At 40.3% G+C, this 21,234-nt stretch overlaps 1 protein-coding gene across 3 annotated transcripts in view; it reads right to left on the bottom strand.

Annotated features, from left to right (window-relative positions):
* Positions 1–14,051: 14,051 nt before the first annotated feature.
* The window catches only part of TMEM196 (transmembrane protein 196), a 49,083-nt gene continuing 41,900 nt past the window's right edge, over positions 14,052–21,234 (bottom strand). For 2 of the 3 annotated variants that reach the window (XM_036247309.1, XM_036247308.1), the window contains exons 3-4: positions 18,686–18,940; positions 14,052–14,544 (exon numbers count right to left, since the gene is read on the bottom strand). In XM_036247309.1, coding sequence (XP_036103202.1) covers positions 14,485–14,544; positions 18,686–18,940 — 315 coding nt within the window. In that variant the 3' untranslated portion in view covers positions 14,052–14,484. Of the gene's footprint in view, positions 14,545–17,423; positions 17,498–18,685; positions 18,941–21,234 lie in introns of all 3 variants that reach the window. The other variant, XM_036247307.1, reaches the window with a different exon arrangement.

Genomic DNA, 21,234 nt, shown 5'->3' with positions numbered 1-21,234 from the left:
CTCTTCCTTCTATGTCCTTTTATGCAGATAAGTGGGCGAACGGAGGCATTTTAATAAAGGGAGACAAACACCACGAGACATAATCATATCTCACATACAAAGGGAGAATTTTATTCATGACAACATTCACGTCTCTGTAGCTTACAGACCCAATTCCCTGATGAAGCCCAGGGGGAAAAGGGTCTTGCCCTGGCTTCGAACTCACAGCTCTTGCCTGTCTCCAACCATCTCCTAGACCTTCCAACCTCTTTACATTCAGGGTTCAGGGAGCTCAAGTTTTCTCTTTAACTATCCGAGATGCCCCCTTTGCCTTCCTCTGTCGGGTTGAGCACGTGCCCGTTGGCCGGGGATGCTGCCCGCGGCCGGACGTCCCTGGCCGAGGTCCGCGGCGGAGTCTGCGAGAGTCCCGGGGCCGAGAGCGAGGGTGGCTGCAGTGGTCAAACCTTGAAACCAGAGAGAGAATGTCTCGAGTTCAAGGGCAGGGGCCAGAAACTGCCATCAAGACACCACCAGGGAACGAGAAACAGGTTGAAATCAGAAGCAGCAGAACCAGTGAAGGGGAGAGGTTCGTATGGCCTGGAGCTGCGGTTCGACTTTTGGACCCACGTGCATGCAAGTTGCACGGTTTGGTGGCATGGATTTAAGATACACGCCTACGGCCAGAATTGACTTTACCTCTCCCGTATTTTCCTTATTTCTTAAATAAATGATATTAATACCAGAAAGGGATATTTATGCTTATAGACCGCGCATGTGATAATAGCACCTGATAAATGGGTACCTTTTACCTGCAGCACTGCTATCCTGTTGGCTGATAACAACTATAGGCTAAAATGACCACTACGCGCTCTGTCCTCACTCCGAAACCTGACATTCTCTCCAATAATTTGTTTTGTTGTAGAGGACTTAGAGCCTTTATTTCACTTTTCTCAGAGACTGATGAGGAAGTAAGTGCCACCTAGTACAGTAAGAGCTGAAGAAGAGAGAAGATCAGATCTCAGGATACTTTGCAATGTAATGAGGGCAGTGGAGGTCCGTTCGGCTTAGGGCCTTTAGTGTACGTTTATATGATGAGGTAGAGTGTTACCTCTTTGCTTGGCTGACTTATGAGGGACAGAGAGAGGGAGTGTGGGCTGGTAAAGCCACCCACAAAGAAAAATTAGCTGTTTCCCCCAGGGCCGTGACCTTGGAGGGCTCAAGGCACTTCTAGCACTCCTGCAGGAGGTGTGGGATGACCTTTGAGGAGCACCTTGTCCAACTACGGAGGGGACCAATATCCTGATTGATTAATAACCAGGAGCCGTCATGGGGCCTGATCCCTTGTGGTTAAAGAAATATTTGTTGCAAATTTGACAAGATTTTAGCTTTATCTGTGAAGCTTCAGATCTAGAGTCTCTCTGGCAATTTTCAGTAACACAATACCTTTGAATTGTGGGGGCGGGGCTTGCAATGTATCCTGTGGGGGGAAGTAGAGCCTTTGGGTGTTAACAAGAAAAAAACTTTGAAATCAATAGTTCGTCGTTGATGTGAAGGAAATAAATATGGATCCTGGTTCCTAAAGATTTCCAATTAAATGAAGGCTGCCTATAATTAGTTAACATAGACAACATTTAACTGTTAAAAAATTGAAATACTTTTTTTTTTTAATCTAGAGTTTGACTTTTACAATATATTGCGTGGGAAATACATTCCTGATAAAAGACTTATATTCAGTAAGTAATTTTCCTGGCAAGAAGAGTAAAAAAAATTCTGTGTGTAATTTCACTAGGCATCTACATTTCCAAGCAATTTCTGAATTGGTTTCTTCTGCTATCACTCACTGACAACCTGTGATTTATGGATTTGGAATAATTGAATTTCTTGGTTGTCATGTACGTGGAGTAAGAAATATGACATGTGTTTAAAAAAAATGATTTAAGGAAGAAAAGAATGGAGTGATGCCAAGGTCTGAAGCTTTATTTGGAAACTGTTCTGACTAAATGGTAACTTAAGATACTCTAACTTTCTGAAACATGTTTGCTAAATAATCTTTGAAGAACTTTTGAAGTCATTTTCGACACCAGGTTTCTAAGCATGCCACTTTTTTTTTTTTTTTTTTATCATCCTCACCCGAGGACATTTTTCCATTCTTTGTTCAGGCAGAGTGGGAGGGAGACAGAGGAACAGAGAGAGAGAGAAACATCGATGTGAAAGGGACACATCGAGTGGTCGCCACCCGCACAACCAACCAGGGCCAGGGACAAACTGCAACCAAGGTACGTGCCCTTAGCGGGAACCAAACCCGGGTCTCTCCGGACCGCAGGCCAATGCTCTAACCGCTGAGCCAAACCAGCCAGGGCTAAACATACCACTTCTGAGCAGAATCGGTGGCAGGAGCCCAGAGCAGTGCACTGTTACTCTCACCTTCCCAAGCACACAAAATGTAGAACTTTTCCTTGACACATGGTAAGAAGCAAAATACATTTCTTCGAAAGTTAAAGCGACACAACATTTCATTTCACCTGTCAAACAGAAAATATGTAATGATTTAGTAAAATCTTGCCATGAACAGAATTTTTTAAAAAACATGTAATCCCTAAAGCAACTTCTCAACTTTATTGTGGTTTTGGCCTTAACTGTATTTTTTGTAAGATTTTGTTAGTTTTGCTCAGTCCACGGATGGAGCTGGTCCATCCACTTCAAATTCCATGGAGTGTCTTGTTGTACATTATTACAATGATAATTGTTGAATGTGGCAGAACCTGTATATGAGAGCAGTTTCCTCTATGTGCTTTTTTTTTCTTTTATTGATTTTAGAGAGAGTGGAAGGGAGAGGGAGAAAGAGATAGAAACATTGATGAGAGAGAACATCAATTGGCCGCTTCCTGCATACCCCTTTCTGGGGATTTAGTTCACAACCTGGGCATGTGTCCTGACTGGGAATTGAACCGGGGACCTCCTGGTGCATGGGTTGACACTCAACCACTGAGCCACACTGGCTGGACCCTTTAATGTGCTTTTGACTAGCATTGTCCAATAGGACTTTCTGAGATGATAGAAATACACTATCACTCTTGTCCAGATGTGGCTATTCAGCCGTAGGAATGTGGCTAGTTCAACTGATAAGCTGAATATTTGTTTTTGTTTTAATTAACTTATATTTAAATTTAAATAATCATATGAGCTAGGATAGTGGCTATTGTATCAGATAATATAGGCCAACCTTAGAACAGTGAGTCTATGGCTCTGAGAAGGGCAAGTCTACATGTGTGGGTGGCATTAACATTGTCCGCTCTGGTCCAGCCAGTGTGGCTCACTGGTTGAGCATCAACCCATGCACCCAAGAGGTCATTAGTTCGATTCCTGGTCAGGGCACATGCCCAGATTGTGGGCCAAATCACCAGTGGGGAGCATGTGGGAGGCGGCCAATTGATGTTCTCACTCATTGATGTTTCTATCTCTCTCCTTCTCCCTTCCTCTCTCTACAAAATCAATAAAGAGAAGATGGCAGCAGGCAGGACTGGAGGGAGGGTGAGTGTGAGAGTGAGCGAGTGTGTGAGAGAGTGTGAGTGGACGTGAAGGTGGACGACCACACCCGAGCACTGCAGAGCCGGGAGCAGAAGGTCCCTGTGCTGTGGACGGAGCAGCCGGCTACCGAGGTGAGCCGCCCTTCAGGGGCTTCTCCCTGCCCGTGGGGAGGTCCCACCATTTGGAAGATCCTGGGTCTTCCCTGGGAGGAGGCAGTGGGAGAGGCCAGGGCCCAGCCACCTGAGCCCACAAGTGCATCTGGCACCACCAGACCAGAGGACACTCTGTCAACACAGACCGGTGCACAGTAGTGGAGCTCCCAAGGTGTGGGTCGCAGAAGCTGCAAACAGATGGGAGCCCAGCGCCATCCCCCACAGTAGCAGCCCGATTAGAGTCCAGATGTACCCCCAGCAACAGAGGCTGGGGAGCAGACATCCATCCCCAGGCTACAGAAGCACAGACAGGCAGCTGAGACCCATCCCTAAAAACTACAACAGAAGCTGAGCAGGAGCTGAGCCCCACAGGGCAGCAGCACCCCCAGGCGCCAGCAGTGGGACCTGGGGCTCCACAGAGGCCTGTGAGGTCCAGTAGCCCACAAGTACAGTGGGAAGCCTGAGCCCTAGAGGGGCTGAAGCACCAGAGAGGCCTGTGTAACCCAGCAGGGACTGCGCGATCTAATTACCCACAGGGCCTGTGGGATGCTGAAGCAGCAGAGAGGCCTGCTCGACCCAGCAGGGACTGTGCCATCCAGTTACCTGTGGGACCTGTGGGGTGCTGAAGCAGCAGAGAGGCCTGTGTGACCCACCAGCCCATTACATAAGCATAGAGCTGGGTCCCAAAGGGACTGTGTGATCCAGTTACCCACGGGACCTGCAAGGTGTGGGGGCACCAGGAAGGCCTGTGCAACCCAGCTGCGCACAAGATAGGCCTAGAGGATGTGAAAAATGGAAGCGGAGTGAATAGAAGCTACACAGACAATATCCCAGGACCAAACAGGAATTACAACTAAAATAAAGACAAATCCTCAGAAAAAAAAAGCAACAGAAAAACAGCAGGACAGGACCATATAACCAGGAACACTGGCAGGATCTGTGGAGGTGCGAGAGGGTGGCAGGCTGGGAACCCACAGACAGCAGCAGTCTTAGCTATGAGCAGCGCCCTTGGGGAATAAAGACCAAGCCCCCTCCACAGCACAGAGAGCCAGAATAGAGAGCTAATATAGCCACAGCCACTCACCTGAGGCCTACAGCAGAGGGAGGAAAGACTGGGCTGGAACTCTGTGGGGACACCTGAGATTTGGAGGACACTGAGAGTTTTTGCTGAGTTGTGGCCACAAAGGACAGTGGCCAGTGTGCTCCTTCCCAGAGCTGTGGGGGAAAAGCAGCAGCTTCCCCCTCGGAGATTCAGCCTTTCCCAGGTGAGGCAAAAAATGCAAATCGAGGCTCATTAACAACCACCATCTATCACACCCTCTGGAAATCCTCTTATGCAGAACACCAGAACTACATTCCAAGGCACCGAGTAACTGAGACTATTAGTCACCAGGAAAAAGCTAGAGGATAACTGAACCTTTCCTGGGCTTGCAAATCTACCCAGGAAAGTAAGACTTGACAGTGGTGGTTAACGTGGGCCCACCCAGGCTCATCCAAACCCAGTAGAGGGAGCCACAAACAGCAGAACACCAACACCCACAGGGAAAATTTGGCAGGCTCCATAATCCACTGAGATAGCCAAAATGGTGAAACAAAGAAACTAATCCCAAATGAAAGAACAAGAGAACTCTATCAAAGATGAGATAAATAAAATGCAGCTAACCAAATTGTCAGAGGTAGAGTTCAGAGCCATGATCTTGAGGAAGCTCAACAGCACGAGTAAGGACATCAGCACGAGTAAAGATACAGACACATTGAAAACCAACCAAGTGGAAATGAAGAATGACATAGCAAAAACTAAGAAAACATTGGAAGGACTAAAGAGCAGAGTAGAGGCAGTTGAAGACCGGATCAGTGAAGTAGAAGACAGGGTAGAAAAAAATCAACCAATAAGAAAGCCAAAAGGAAAAAAACAATTGAAAAACAGGAAGACAGCTTAAGAGAACTGTGGGACAACTGGAAACAAAATAACATTCACATCATAGGAGTCCCGAAGAGGAAGAAAATGGGCACGGGTTAGAGAATATATTTGAAGAAATAGTGACAGAAAACTTTCCTAACTTGGTAAATGAAGAAGGTATACAAGTTCAAGAAGCACAGAGAGCCCCAAGTAAGAAGAACCCAAACAGGCCCACACCAAGACACATAGTAATTAAAATGCCAAAAATTAAAGACAAAAAGAGAATCCTAAAGGCTGCAAGAGATAAACAACAGGTTACCTACAAAGGAACCCCCATAAGGCTCTCAGTGGACTTCTCAAGAAAACACTACAGGCAAGAAGGGAGTGGCATGAAGTAATCAAGGTCATGAAAAACAAGGATCTGAAATCAAGACTATTCTATTCAGCAAGGCTATCATTCAAAATAGAAGGTCAAATGAAGAGCTTTCCAGACAAAAAAAAGGCTAAGGGAATATATTAACACCAAACCAGCACTGCAAAATATGCTAAAAGGACTGCTGTAATTAGTAGAAGAAATAGGAAGAAAAATAGAACCACACTAAACAAAAATGCCAATAAATAAGTACATATCAATTGTCACCTTAAATGTGAATGGTTTGAATGCTCCGATAAAAAGACACAGAGTAGCTGACTGGATAAGAAAGCATGACTCACATATATGTTGTTAACAAGAGACCCACCTCACAACAAAATATTTACATAGGTTGAAAGTGAAGGGATGGACAAAAATCTTTCAAGCAAACAGAAAACAAACAAACAAAAAAAGCTGGGGTAGCAATACTCATGTCTGATAAAGTCGATTTCAAAATGAAGGTCATAACTAGAGACAAAAAAGGCCACTACATAATATTGAAAGGATCTATCCAACAGGAAGATATAACCTTGGTAAACATATATGCCCCCAATTTAGGAGCACCAACATATATTAAAACTCGTCTGGAGGACTTCAAAGGAGAAATCAACAGCAATACAATCATAGCAGGGGACTTCAATACCCCACTGACATCACTGGATAGATCTTCTAGACAAAAAATTAACAAGGAAACACAGACTCTAAATGAAGCGCTAGATCAAATGGATTTAATAGATATCTACAGAAAATTACACCCCAAAACTGCAGAATTCACATTCTTCTCAAGTGCACAAGGGACATTCTCAAAGATAGATCACATGTTTGGGCAAAAACGAAGTCTCTACAAGTTCAGGAGGATTGAAATCATATCAAGCACCTTCTCAGATCACAGTGGCATGCAACTAGAAATCAATTGCAACAAGAACATGCAAGGACATTTGAAGACATGGAGGCTAAATAGCATGTTATTGAACAATGAATGGGTTACCATGGAGATCAAGGAAGAAATTAAAAACTTTCTGTAAACCAATAAAAATGAACACACAACAACCCAAAATCTATGGTATGCAGCGAAAGCAGTTCTGAGAGGGAAGTTCATAGCAATACTGGCCTACCTCAAGAAACAAGAAAAATTTCTAATAGACTATCTAACCTCACAACTTAAAGAACTAGAGAGCAAAAAGAAAGAAAACCCCAGAGCAAGTAGAAGGAAGGAAATAGTAAAGATCAGAGCAGAAATAAATGACATGGAGACCAAAAGAACAATTCAAAGGATCAATGAAACAAAGAGTTGAGTCTTTGAAAAGATAAACAAGATTGATGGACCGTTAGCTAGACTCACCAAGAAACAAAGAGAGAGAACCCAAATATACAAAATCAGAAATGAAAGAGGAGAAATAATAACTGACACCACAGAAATACAAAGCATCATTAACAAACATTATGAACAATTATACGGCAACAAATTCGACAATCTAAGCGAAATGGACAAATTTCTAGAAACACATAGTCTCACAAAACTGAACCAAGAAGAGATAGAAAATTTGAAGAGACCAATAACAAAAAAAAAAAAATTGAAGATGTAATCAAGACTCTCCCAGCAAACAAAAGCCCAGGCCCGGACTGCTTCACGGGGGCATTTTAGCGAACATTCAAAGAAGAACTAATTCCCATTCTCCTCAAACTATTTCAAAAAATTCAAGAAGAAGGAAGACTTCCAAACTTGTTTCATGAGGCCAGCATAATTCTAATTCCAAAACCAGGAAAATACATCACAAAGAAAGAAAACTACAGACCAATATCCCTGATGAACATAGATGCCAAAATGCTGAACAAAATACTAGCAATTTGAATCCAGCAATATATAAAAAAAAATTAGTCTCCATGACCAAGTGGGATTCATCCCAGGGATGCAAGGGTGGTACAATATTTTCAAATCAATAAATGTGATACACCACATAAACAAAATGAAAGATAAAAATAATATGATCATATCAATAGATGCTAAAAAAGCATTTGACAAAATCCAGCACCCATTTCTAATAAAAACACTCAGCAATCTGGGAATAGAGGAATCATATCTCGACAAAATAAAGGCCATATAGGAAAGACCTACAGCAAACATCATACTCAATAGGCAAAAATTAAAAGCATTTCCTTTAAGAACAGGAACAAGACAAGGATGACCACTTTTGCCACCCTTATTTAACATAGTTCTAGAAAACTTAGCCACAGCAATCAGAGAGGAAGACAAAATAAAAGGGATCCAAATTGGAAAGGAGGAAGTGAAACTGTCATTATTCGCAGATGACATGATACTATACGTAGACAACCCCAAAAACTCCATCAAAAATTTACTAGACTTAATAAATGAATTTGGCATAGTAGCAGGATACAAAATTAACGTCAAGAAATCAATGGCATTCTTATACACCAATGATGAACTCACAGAAAGAGAAACTAAAAATCAATCCCATTTACCATTGCAGCAAATAAATTAAGATACCTAGGAATAAACTTAACCAAAGAAATAAAGAACCTATTTGCAGAAAACTACAGGTCATTGAAAAAAGAAATAGAGGAAGATATAAAAAAATGGAAGCATATACCTTGTTCATGGATTGGAAGAATTAACATCATTAAAATGTCCATATTGCCCAAAGCAATCTATAGATTCAATGCAATCCCCATCAAAATACCAATGACAGCCCTGGCCGATTTTGCTCAGAGGTTAGAGCGCCGGCCTGCGATCCGGAGACCTGAGTTCGGTTCCCGCTGGGAGCATGTGCCTCGGTTGCAGTTTGTCCACAGCCCAAGTTGGGTTGTGCGGGTGGCAACCACTCGATGTGTTCCTTTCACGTCAATGTTTCTCTCTCTCTCTCTCTCTCTCTCTCTCTCTCTCTCTCCCTCCCACTCTATCTGAACAAAATATGGAAAAATGTTCTTGAGTGAGAATAAAAAAAAAAAAATACCAACGACATGCTTTGCAGAACTAGAACAAATACTTCAAAAGTTCATATGGAACCAAAAAAGACCTCGAATAGCCACAGCAATCTTGAAAAAGAAGAACAAAGTTGGAGGGATCACATTACCAGATTATACTACAAAGCCACTGTAATCAAAACAGCCCGGTACTGGCACAAGAACAAGCATATAGACCAGTGGAACAGAACTGAGAACCCAGAAATGGACCCAAGGCAATATGCTCCATTAATATTTGACAAAGGTGGCAAGAGCCTACAGTAGAGTAAAGACAGCCTCTTTAATAAATGGTGTTGGGAAAATTGGACAGCTACATGCAGAAAAATGAAACTAGACCATCAACTTACACCACACACCAGAATAAACTCAAAATAAATAAAAGACTTAAATGTGACTCATGACTCCATAGAAATCCTAGAAGAAAATGTAGGCAACAAAATTTCAGACATCATACACAGCAGAATTTTCACTGATACATCACCTAAGGCAACAGAAACAAAGGAGAAAATGAACACATGGGACTGCATCAAGCTCAAAAGCTTCTGCACAGCGAAAGATACAATCATCAAAATGGAAAGGCAACCCACTGTAATGGAGAACATAATTGCCAATGATATATCAGATAAGGGGTTAATTTTTAACATATATATAGAGTGCTCATACAACTCAACAAAAGGAAGACAAAGAACCCAATTAAAAAATGGGCAGAGGAACTAAATAGACACCTCTCCAAACAGGACATACAAATGGCTAAGAGACATATGAAGAAATGCTCAACATCACTAATCATCAGAGAGATGCAAATTAAAACAACAATGAGGTATCACCTCATACCTGTCAGAATGGCTGCCATCAACAAATCATCAAACAAGTGTTGGCGAGGGTATGGAGAAAAGGGGACTCTAGTACACTGCTGGTGGGAATGCAGACTGGTGCAGCCACTATGAAAAACAATATGGTGTTACCTCAAAAAATTAAAAATTGAACTGCCATTTGACCCAGTGATCCCACTTCTAGGAATATACCCTAAGAAGCCTGAAACACCAATCAGAAAGAATATATGTACCCTCATGTTCGTAGCAGCACTATTTACAATAGCTAAGATCTCGAAACAGCCCAAATGTCCATCAGTAGACGAATAGATAAAAAAGCAGTGGTACATATACACAATGGAGTACTATGCATCTGTAAGAAAGAAAGATCTCTTATCCTTTGAGACGACATGGAGGGAACTGGAAAGTATTATTCTAAGCACAACAAACCAAACATAGAAAGACAAGTATCATATGATGTCACTTATTTGTGGAATATAATGAACATAACAGTCTGAGGAATGGAGTAGTCTGAGAGATGTGGAAGTGGGGTACAGACTGACAATCCCCAGAACAGGGGGTTGTGGGGGAGAGATAAACCACAGAACTTATATGTATATATGCATGAACAGTGGACATGGACAACAAAGCTGGGGACAGGGCGGGGAGGAGGAGAGGGGGGAATCAGTGGGGGAAAAGGAGAAACATCTGTAACAAAAATAAATAAATTAATTAATTAATGAGAAAAACAAAATCAATAAAGAAAAAAAATTTTTTAATTGTCTGCTTTGGATCATGTTCAGAGGTTTTTCTTGGTGGCTCTTAAGTAGGGGGCAATAATTCCCTATCAAAGAGACAGGTAAAAATGTGTAGGATAGTTTTGTTTGTTACAACTGTGATGTCCTCCTGGCATTAGAGACTGGGTCCTAGATGTGCTTAGTGGCCTGAAATGTACAGGGAAGTCTGCACAATGAATTGTCGACCCCTTCTAATGCCAGCAGCAACCAATCTGACAAACCCAAACAGATCAGCAGAGTTCTCCAAATTCAGATATTCCTTGACTGACGAGGTTGCAATACAGTAAACCCATCATAAGTGGAAAATATCATGTCCAAATGCATTTAATATACCTAACCTCCTGAATATTAGAGCTCTTGGCCTAGCCTACCTTAAACACACTCAGAAGCTTAGATTATCAGGACATATTCCCACCATAAACCAAGGAGCAGACGTAATTGCCTTCCTCTTCTTTTCACCAGAAGCAGGAGACATATAGGTGTTTTGTAGACATGATGGGATAAGAAAACAGAAAGCATCTTATCCAAAAAATGCTGGCAATATAGTATATTGTAGAGTAGCAGTTGTGTACCTTCATAATCACGTGGCCGACTGAGAGATGAGGGTCACTGCTACCCAGCATCAGGAGAGAGTATCGTACTGCATATTGTAGCCCAGAAGAGCAAATTCAAACTCTGAAGTACAGTCTCTACTGAGTGCCTGTAGCTTTCACACCATTGGAAAGTTGAAAAATCCAAAGTCAAACCATCTGCACTGCAGTTTCATTTGTGAGATCTCCTGTGAGCTCAATCCTATCTACAGTTAATTCTGTCTCTCATGATCCGATCTGATTCCCTTCTGCCTCCTCAGGGACCTCACTTTCCAATTATGCTCACTTTGCTTTACGAGTGCAACCACTCCCTCTTTATATCTGAGCACACTCTGATCTATTCTATCTCAAATAATACCTTCTCTTAATTCCATGTACTCAAGCTGGACCATTTCTGCCTCCTGTCATTGCCAATCTCAGAGCAGAGCACTTATCACCTGGCTATTCGGGGGAATTATTTTTCGTATTGTGATGAAAAGAAAGCCCACACCATATATAGTTTCAAAACACACCATTTTTATTATATAGACATATCAATAGAGTCATCATACCATGTTCAAACAATTGTATATATTTGTGTGTGTAGGTGTGTACACCTACACACACACATATATGGTTAAAAAATTCCATGAGTTCACTTTTGATCTTTTACGCTTACAGTGACTGTACCTTTTATAGTACTCTCTACAGCAAACCACCACACTAATTTTATGTATTTTTTTCTATTTTTGGATCACATTACTTTTTTTCCAAGGGTAGGCTCATACTTAAGCTGTAATGCAGCCACTTAAAAATATTCTCGTTCATACTTCAATGTATTGTGAAAATTAAATTTTCAAGTACTGCAACAATGTCTTCCTAATTTCCCCTACCTATCTCGAAAAGAATGACTACACATCTCAAATACATCAGTCTAAATAACTGAGCTCTAAAAATACTGGGTTAAAAGAATTTACATTTAAAGATATAGCTATACTTGGTTAAATACATTGTAGACTATTTGGAAAATTGTGATGATTGTATTTCCTTTTAACTCTATGTCAAAGCAATGATATGCCTACTTTTGTCCCTTAAGTGTGATTTCATTAATTATTTCAAAGGCATTAAAACATCTTACTGGTGTATTATAACTCTGTATTGTGCAAACATGTCTACGAAGAAATGCCACCTAAGATTAGAGCCGGTGGTTATTCTTTTAGAACAAGATTACATCTTTGGATACATTCAGTAGACCCACATACACATAAAATATGTGCGTTTTATGGTTTAAATGTTCAGAAGAAAAGATCATTCCTGCCTGTGGCATCCAACGGTGCTGATGCTGATTCACCATCAAAGGCTGCATTTATGGCAACTTCTGTAATCTACTGGGTGATGAGGTTATCCGAATGGGTTGGGAGACTTCAAAATGACACCACACAACCATGGTCCTGTTATTTCTTTAGACTAGATACAGCCAGAAACTTTTTACGAGCTGATTTAAATATAGTAGGTGATGAGCATGTCACTCTAAAACTAAAAGACCTTTAGATTTCCATGAACTGGAATTATTATTTTCTGAGCACGATTAAAACTCAAGTTATAACATGTTCTCATACTGGATATTGAAGGTGTTAATTTACCTATGGTTCAGTGAGCAACTCATAAAAAAAATGAGTTGAAATTGATTAGCTTTGGGGAAAAATAAAAGTATGCAATACAGTGAGAGTTATATATTTAAAAATATATGAGTTCTTTATCTGCTGCCAGAGGTTATGTTTTCATAAATAATTTCCAAGGCCACGCTGTTTCCTTGCCTGTGCATCGTCCCAGGTTGCTGGTTTAACATTCCACCATGGAAGGATTTGAATCTTGCTGTGTAAATGTGAGCCCACCTTTCTATTTTCTTCCACAGAGAATTCTTTCAGGTTCTTTGGATACATGCATTCTGGGAAATGCCTTGTCTGTATTGCTGCATGTGAACTGTAAACCAACCACAGCACTCATTTAAAAGACAGCAAAGCTGCTCTGGCTGGTTTGGCTCAGCAGTTGAAGCATCGGCCTGCAGACCAGAGAGTCCCGGGTTCGGTTCCCACTAGGAGCACGTACCAAAAAAATAATAATAATAATAATAAATAAATAAAATAAACGACAGCAAAGCTAGTTGTAATTTCATCACTTAGGCATACTTCAGCCATCCTTTCGCATAATGTAATTGGGCTCTAAAGTGTTTAAAATGTAAATATCATGAATAATCATGAGTCATTATGTGGAAGAACATGATTTAAAGTTATGTTTATAAATCAATATTAACTTGCTCCTGCAGAAATAGCATAATAATAATAAACTATCCAAACAATTAAATAATTTATCTTTATACTACATTGTTCAGATCACTCAACTCCATAAATCTCAGCCACAATAATTTTTACACAAAACAAACATAATAAAAAGAATAAAAATGAAAAAATTTTGTAAAAATTAAAATGTGATTTTGTGGGCATAGAAAAGCTTCGAACAAATGCCTTCCCATCTCTGTGGGAATGGAATCTCGAAAACCCCCCCACAGCATCACAATTTCCACTACTTGCTTACATCCATGAATGCTAGAAATATGTGCTGTATATATTGTCAATATTTACAGTATATATACGCACATGAACACACAGACTTAATTTAGCCTCATTCATGAACATGCAGATCAATCTGCACGGTATGATCAATACATGTTTATTTGCCTTAAATGATACTCATTTACAACTTTTCACTCTTGTGCAAAAATGCAAAAATATCATACAGATTAGTATTTTCTCTCTAAAAAATCTTTTTTAATGCTTTCGGGTTTTTGTCATTTACAAATAAATTATGAAATATAGTTCATTCACAAGTTGAAAATAATTACAATGTTTTTACAAGGCATTGCTGAGGTCTCGAATCCATTGTCTTTCAAAACAAAGACACCACTGAGTGATTGTTATTGATATTTGCACTTTCTGATTACCTATATGGAATACATCAAGACAGATCTAACGCTCATGCTAGTCAAAGAGTATTTGTATAGAATAGAAAATTTTCTCTTTTCTCTATTCTTTTTTTTCCCCCCGGAAAAGTCTTTTGTAGAACCATCTGGAAAGTGTTGAAATTTCTGTACTACAATCTTTCTGGAAAGTTTTTCACCCAATAAAAAAAAGCTGAAGACATCAGAGAGTCAAAATTGAGCAAGAATGATTTTCGTGGGTGCTCAGGAGTGACAACAGCGAATCTAAGAACAGTTTCAGTTTCATCGCCTCGACCTTTGGTATTTTCTTGCCTCACGAAAATCCTAAAAAATGTTCAGTTCTTTAAAACACTGATTATATTCTTCCATTAAATATCAGATGGGGTCCTCCATTGCTCATGTTGTCTGTCATTTCCTGTTAGAAAAAGAACATGAATGAATGAAAATTCCTTTCAGAGTGAAACATTGATTTGGTTAAAAGGGTTGCAAACCAGAAATTTCAAACCATTGAAAAACCTGCTGGGCTGGGGGAGGTCGAGGATTGGCACTGGCGTTGCGTTTGGGAAAATGAAATTTCGTGGCATCTCAGGGCACATGAAGGTGCCGAAGTGACATTCTAGAGGCCGATATGCTACCCGCAAAAACAGCTCGGTCTCTCCCCAGTCCCCAGTTTCCCCTTTTGTTCCTCAACTCTCTTTTGGAAAGCCCTCACCTTAAAAGAAGGTGATTGTAAGTTTCTCCAATGCATAGGCTCCTCTGCTGAGCATGTCCACAAAGAGACAAGTAGGGATACCTCTGTCCTGTGGAAAGGTATGTGGCCTTTTTGCGAAGCACTGAAAAGGGCCCTTAAGGGGGTCATTGCTTATTTGTAACTATGGCTCACTAATAAATCACAGTGAAGAGAATATTTTTATTTTTATGACACTGTCACTTATACAGTAAAAAATAAAAAAGTAAAACTCTTTTATTTATTTTTTCTTTATTGATTAGAGAGAGAGGAAGGGAGAGCGAGAGAGCTATAGAAACATCATGAGAGAGAACACCGATTGGCCGCCTCCTGCACGCCTCCCACTGGGGATCGGGCCCACAGCCTGGGCATGTGCCCTGACTGGGAATGGAACCCGTGACCTCTTGGTGCCTAGGCTGATGCTCAACCAGTGAGCCACACTGGCCTGGCAAAAAGTAAAACTCTTAACATGTTGTTTAAGGGATCAATTACTAAGTTAATAAGGAAAACTACAGGAGAAGGCAATACACATTTAAATATAAAAGATGACCTAACATAAAAAGTTCCATTTGCAATGATAGAAAGTATGTTAAGAAAAATTTAGAAGCTTTGAATTCGTGTTTTATTAAACATTAAGCTCTTTCCTACACAAAAATGGTAATGAGGAAATACCATATTATAAATAATATTTAGGCTGTCTAAAAATAGATGACACATCTTTCGTCACTTGAACAAGCCTATTTGCAACAGAGCCGTAAAGAATAATTCAAATGGAAATGATTTTCTCAATTATTTCCTGCCTATCAGTTTATATCTACTTGCAGTTGGGGTGAGTTAACAATTACAAAGTAAGTGTTTGCTTTTATAAATGTTAGAAATTCTTCCAAATATTTATTTGAAAATGAAAAGTTATCCACGCCTCATTTTCAGTCTTTTTCTCTTTGCAAATTCAATGCAGAAGGTGAAAGAGTGAAAACGCTTGTTCTTTTCTATTGGGTGGCTTTGCACCTTACTCAGGAGGAGCATTGAGGAACTTGAAGTTGGGAACTGGCCCGGTGTTTGAACTTAACTTTTGAAAACTTCGCTGTTTTTTAGAAGAGGGAGTAGTTTCTTCCAAGGAAATTCTGGGGAAGGAGACCATATCTAGCAGAGACTTCTCCTCTCTCACCTCAAGACCTGGCTTTGCAAGCAAAGTGCCCTGGCCTCTCCAGGCTGTTGGGGGGTGAGCTGTCTTGTCCCTGGGCATCCATTATACATGCTCCCCACCCCCACCCCCATGGTAAGATGCTAAGAAATTACCAGGAAAAAAAAATCCTTTAAAAATTCCAACCCCTGTAGCTCTGACAGGAAGTGGAGAACATCCCTCCAGCCTCTGTGGTCTGCGAGTTCAGCTAATTGAGGGGCTGGCTTGCTAGAGCTATGTGAGGTGCAAACAGGTCTAAAAATACACTGATATTGTCAGGCTGTGGTTAATTTAGTCATAAGAACCTGATTTGAAGCTTCATTCAAGAACTTAGTGTTCACAGCAAGATACGTGGAAATAGTCCCTCCAAAACAAAATGCTCTTGAACAAAATTTACTCATCCACCTTTTTCTTTGTCTCTGACTAGAAACAATACAATTCCTAATGAATTTATACGAATTAGGTTTCTTAGGTTCCCTCCCTTCTTCTAATATGACTTTGCATTGAAAATGGAGCTTCAAAACCATTGAAAAAGGAATCTAATATGAAATCTTCACTGTAAGATTCTATAAATCCTGTTTTTAAAAATCGTACCCCCCCCCCCCGGAAAAAAGGATTTTAATAACTAAACTCACCCGAATATAGAAACAATAAAATTACTGATAGAAAATAACAGTGAAAATTCATTTTTAAATGGCTGAGTATCTTCAGTTCATTTGCAAGTAGGCATGTCCAACATAAGAAGACGATTACACTCTAAATTTGGGCCTGACCAAATGAGAGCATTTGCAAATGGACGTATTTTCTGCAGTTGGCCCACAGTATCAGTGTGACTTTCCGTATTTCCAATTATATTGTTTAACCAAATCAAGAATGGCAATTATTTTCAGCAATCCAAAATATGGCAGATGAAGTTGAAGTGTATCGCATCAGATCATTTTACAAGAAGAGAGTTTTCATACAGAATTTTTACTGTATTAGTGCCAGACTTATCTGCTCATGCAATTTTGGCACGAGGCAAACGCAGTGTTTCTTTATCAGATGCATCTATTATTTAAAACAAAACTCTGGTCTGAGAATGATGAGACTGAGTCAGAATCATGATGCAGCAGAGAATAAAGGAGTCAGGAATCATCCAAGCAGAAATGGGTTTGGATGCTTAGAGGCAGGCTGAATATTTTAAATACTCAACCAAGTTTCAAGCTGCAAACTTCTGCCATGTTGGCTATGTCGGGTCCTCAAAGTTGCTCTCATGAAAGCGGTACTTTGAGGAGCCACATCCAGCATCAGTCCAGGCTGATCTGCTGTCACCATGGCTTCCCGGAAGAGGCAGCACTTCCTGCAGCGACATTACAACATGGTAACTCCCTAGAAATCAGCGTACCTTGTAGGTAACTCTGGTGTCGGGGGCACCACCGGGCAGCTGGGCAAGTCGGTTATTTCAATAGCCCTCAATCTCTAATATAAATATAACAATTATACAGTAAATATTGCACAAACATACACATAAAACACTAAATCACACTAGCATAAGAAATAGAGCACGAAACAGCCACTATCCAGATATATAATGCTAATCTGTTTTGAACAACCCCTTTCTGTAAATGACCAGTCTATTAGTACTATTAACTCTTTTCTGAAGGACACACATAAATCTGTTTAAAATTGCTCTCCTGAAACAATTAAAGAGCATTTACTCTCCTGATTGGAATGCATAGACTGTATACAGAAGAAAAACACATAAAACTACCAAATGAATACTTTTTCTTCAAAATAACATTATATAGAAATACGCAATAGTAACTCTTGCTATTCTTTCTTCTGGTCTGTGCTTGTGCAGTTTTATTTCCCAGATAGCCAGTAAAATATGATGTAGCCATTATCTTAGTGAGTTTATGTCACAGATGCTTGACTTTTCCTTAATAGATCCGGTAGCAGGAACTAAATTTAAGAAGATGGGCAAATAATTAGAAACACAGGCAGTTCACTATATCATTGGTCCTTTTCTGTGGTAAATGTAACTTCCTGTTTGAATGGGTTTCATGAAACAATTATGCAAAGACCATTGTTTAAAATACAGGCAAAGCTGCCCAAATATGCATGAAGTGTGGATGCGAATTAAATGAAGCTTTATGTAAATTATAATTTCTGCACTGATAGGCAAGGCTTTGGGTGGCTTTATTAAAAGGCCCTTTTATACTTGAAAATCTAATTTACATAATCAAATGCATCTACTTACAAGCACAAGGGGTGAGCTAGAAAGGCGAATTCACCCGATTTCTCAAAGTGGTGTTTTTGAGTTGAGAGTGTTTTTTGTGTTTTTCCTTAGTACAATACATAAAAATCCATACTTATAAGGCATTTACTATTTTATGAAATTCTATTTTAGAAACTGTGAAACTGTTTTTGTACAGAGAGAATAAAAACTTAGGTTGAAAACAGGTGTAGCCAGAATTGCAGAGAGAGAGAGAGAGAGAGAGAGAGAGAGAGAGAGAGAGAGAGAAATTCTACCCTTCCTACAATAGGACCAACATTTCATAACAGCTAATTTCTCACATTCTCATCTACAGCTCCAAGGCGATTCACCGAGATCTGACTGCGGTCTTCATCACAGACCAGCAGCGAGGGGCAAGGGGCAAGACTCACTTTCTCAGCCATTTCGTGAGAGTGATGCAGCGAATGCTCCCTCTCGGAGAACATCCTCCTCTGCTCATAGCTGGCCAGTCGACAAGTGAGCCATGAAGACAGGGTGCAGCCCCCGATCCCAATGCACGCCAGAGACATGGAGGCGACGTGCAGCGGATAGAGGGAAGAGGTCCTCTTTGTCACTGCCCGAAGGAACTGAAAATTCAGGATGCCCCCGATGAGTCCACAGATGCAGCAGGCGGAAAAGAGGATCATCTGATGAGAAAAAGCAAAGGAGTGTTCACGTTGAGAGAGCAAAGCTGACTCAACTCCGGGCACCGCCCTGCTGCACGCCCAGGACGCTTGAGCTACAATAAAGAGAAGAAGCTTTTGGTGCTTCCCAGAGGACAGGAGCTACGCTTTCACCAGGATTCTGTGTAATCTGACTCGGTGGAGAGGGTACAGACCACAGTGTTTCGGGAAATAATAGCTGACTATACAAAGGCCACGTCTTATGAAAGCTCTGAAGTAGGCAAAATTTGTCTTCTAGGTAGATTCAGATTTAAATAATATTTATTTAGTATCTATTGTGTGCTTCTATGCTAGGAACTTGAACTGATATCTTGTTCAGCAACCCTCTGAGAGGGGCAGGTAACAATCTTATTCAGGGACTGAACTCAAATCTAGTTTCACAATGTTAAGCCCCCTGCCCTCCAAGTATCGAAATGTCTTCTCATTGAACTGCCATTAGTTCCTCAAGGCTTTGAATTTTTATACATCTCTGGCTGTGTGATCTTGGGGAATTTAGTTGGCTATTTAATTGATACGAGTTTTATTTTGTGTGTCTATTTCCCCAGTGGGAGATCGAGGGGCTCCCTGTGAAGCTGCCTGGCCCTTTATCTTACAAATCTTTTGTTACTGTGAGACACCACAGGGAAGCACACACAACAGATATTCCACAAATTCCACTGGATTGGTTGTTTTGCAGAAACAGCATGTGGCTTTGCGTTTGACCCTACTATTGGCTTGATCTGGGTCTCTATTCATAAAGTCATAGTGTTTTATTTTTATTCAATGTAAATATCACAGGGTCTCTGGTAGAACTAAGTATAATGCCTTCTGTGTAGTAAATGCTCTGTGAATATTTAATAAATGTAATTGAATATTCTAGTATCTTTAATAATTTTGTTTTGTATGAGTATTTAGGGTTTTCATAATACTTTATAGTATGATACTAATTTAATCATCTAAACGTATTCCCATCATTCTGTGGAACAGTTTGTTCCTGTCGCCTCTCTTACTCATCAGTATAGCTTGTACATTCCCACCTCAACAATAGTTTTTCATTTCCTGAATACAACTTTGTTTCTTCCTTGGACTCTTAGATGAAAGGCTTTACTGATCTCCTCCTTTGGCATAATCCCTCAGGGCAAACAGCTAGATAACTTACTGTAGCATTTAATTCTACATTTTCAGGTATTTCGTCTGTTGACAGTCGAATTCAGCAAGCACTTATTGGGAAACTAACATCTGTTAGGTCTCGAGTTGGCATTAGAGAAAAGAACAGCTCATAGCTCTTCCCCACGAGTCCATGATCGTCTTGGAGAAGATCCGACATCCCACATGGAGTGGCACTTACTAAGAAAGAGGGGAGAATGGGTTGCCCTCAGAGTAGGGAGCAGGGGAATTGAGCCCGACCAGCAGTTTCAGACAAGAATTCCTTGACCGTATGTCATCTAAGCTAAGTGCTCGCAGTTGTCGCCAAGGGGAAGGTGTGGGTGTGCGAAGTAGCACAGTGAAACAGCGTGACAGGCAGAGGGAAGGACAAGTGGGTCCTCTTACTTCTCCATCCTAACCCAGCATTCCTCATTGCCGGTCCCACACTGCTTGTCACCAAGGCTGAAAATCCAGTGATGGATGAGTAAAACCTTTTCACAGTGGTTAAATATAATACTGTGTATCAATGACCAAGTCATTGAATTATCCCAAGTGGGAACTTGTAGCTCCCAATTTCAGGTAGAATCAACCATTTTAAAGTCTGCTTCAGATGGACTGCAGCTTCTGGATAATATATTTTGACGTTTTCAGTCATTCTCAGAAAATATGAAACGATATTACATTTTAGCTTTTAAATGATTACTGTTAATTGAGAAAAATGAAAAATGTAATTGACTGTTAGAGAAAAACACATTTCTTCTGATGTTTTTCTCAGTAATTTTTTTAAAGGCATGAGATTTCATTAACATGGGCAGACAGAACAGTCTCACTTAGAAATTAAAATGTAAAATCTATACCCAAGTTGATAACCATCTACTATTTTCAAATCACACCAGGCTGGAGATTCTAGACTCCAGAGATGTTTGGAGTGAAGACATTTTTACACAATTTGATTGAAGGACGGACAATCCTTGATAGGTAAATATCATCTATGGAACCTGAGATGGTACAGGAGGAGAAAGTAGATGATACTTTCTAAAAAGTTTAGATGTTAAGATATTTTTTCTAACTTATAAGACAATTATAAAGATAGAAGGAAGACATAAGAGCTTTGAAAAAAAAATTTCTTCCCT

The sequence above is a fragment of the Molossus molossus genome, unplaced genomic scaffold (assembly GCF_014108415.1).
Source record: "Molossus molossus isolate mMolMol1 unplaced genomic scaffold, mMolMol1.p scaffold_m16_p_7, whole genome shotgun sequence".
NCBI classification, from domain to species: Eukaryota; Metazoa; Chordata; class Mammalia; order Chiroptera; family Molossidae; genus Molossus; species Molossus molossus.
Note: the sequence above shows the minus strand (reverse complement) of the source record. Positions and strands in the feature narration are given on the sequence as shown.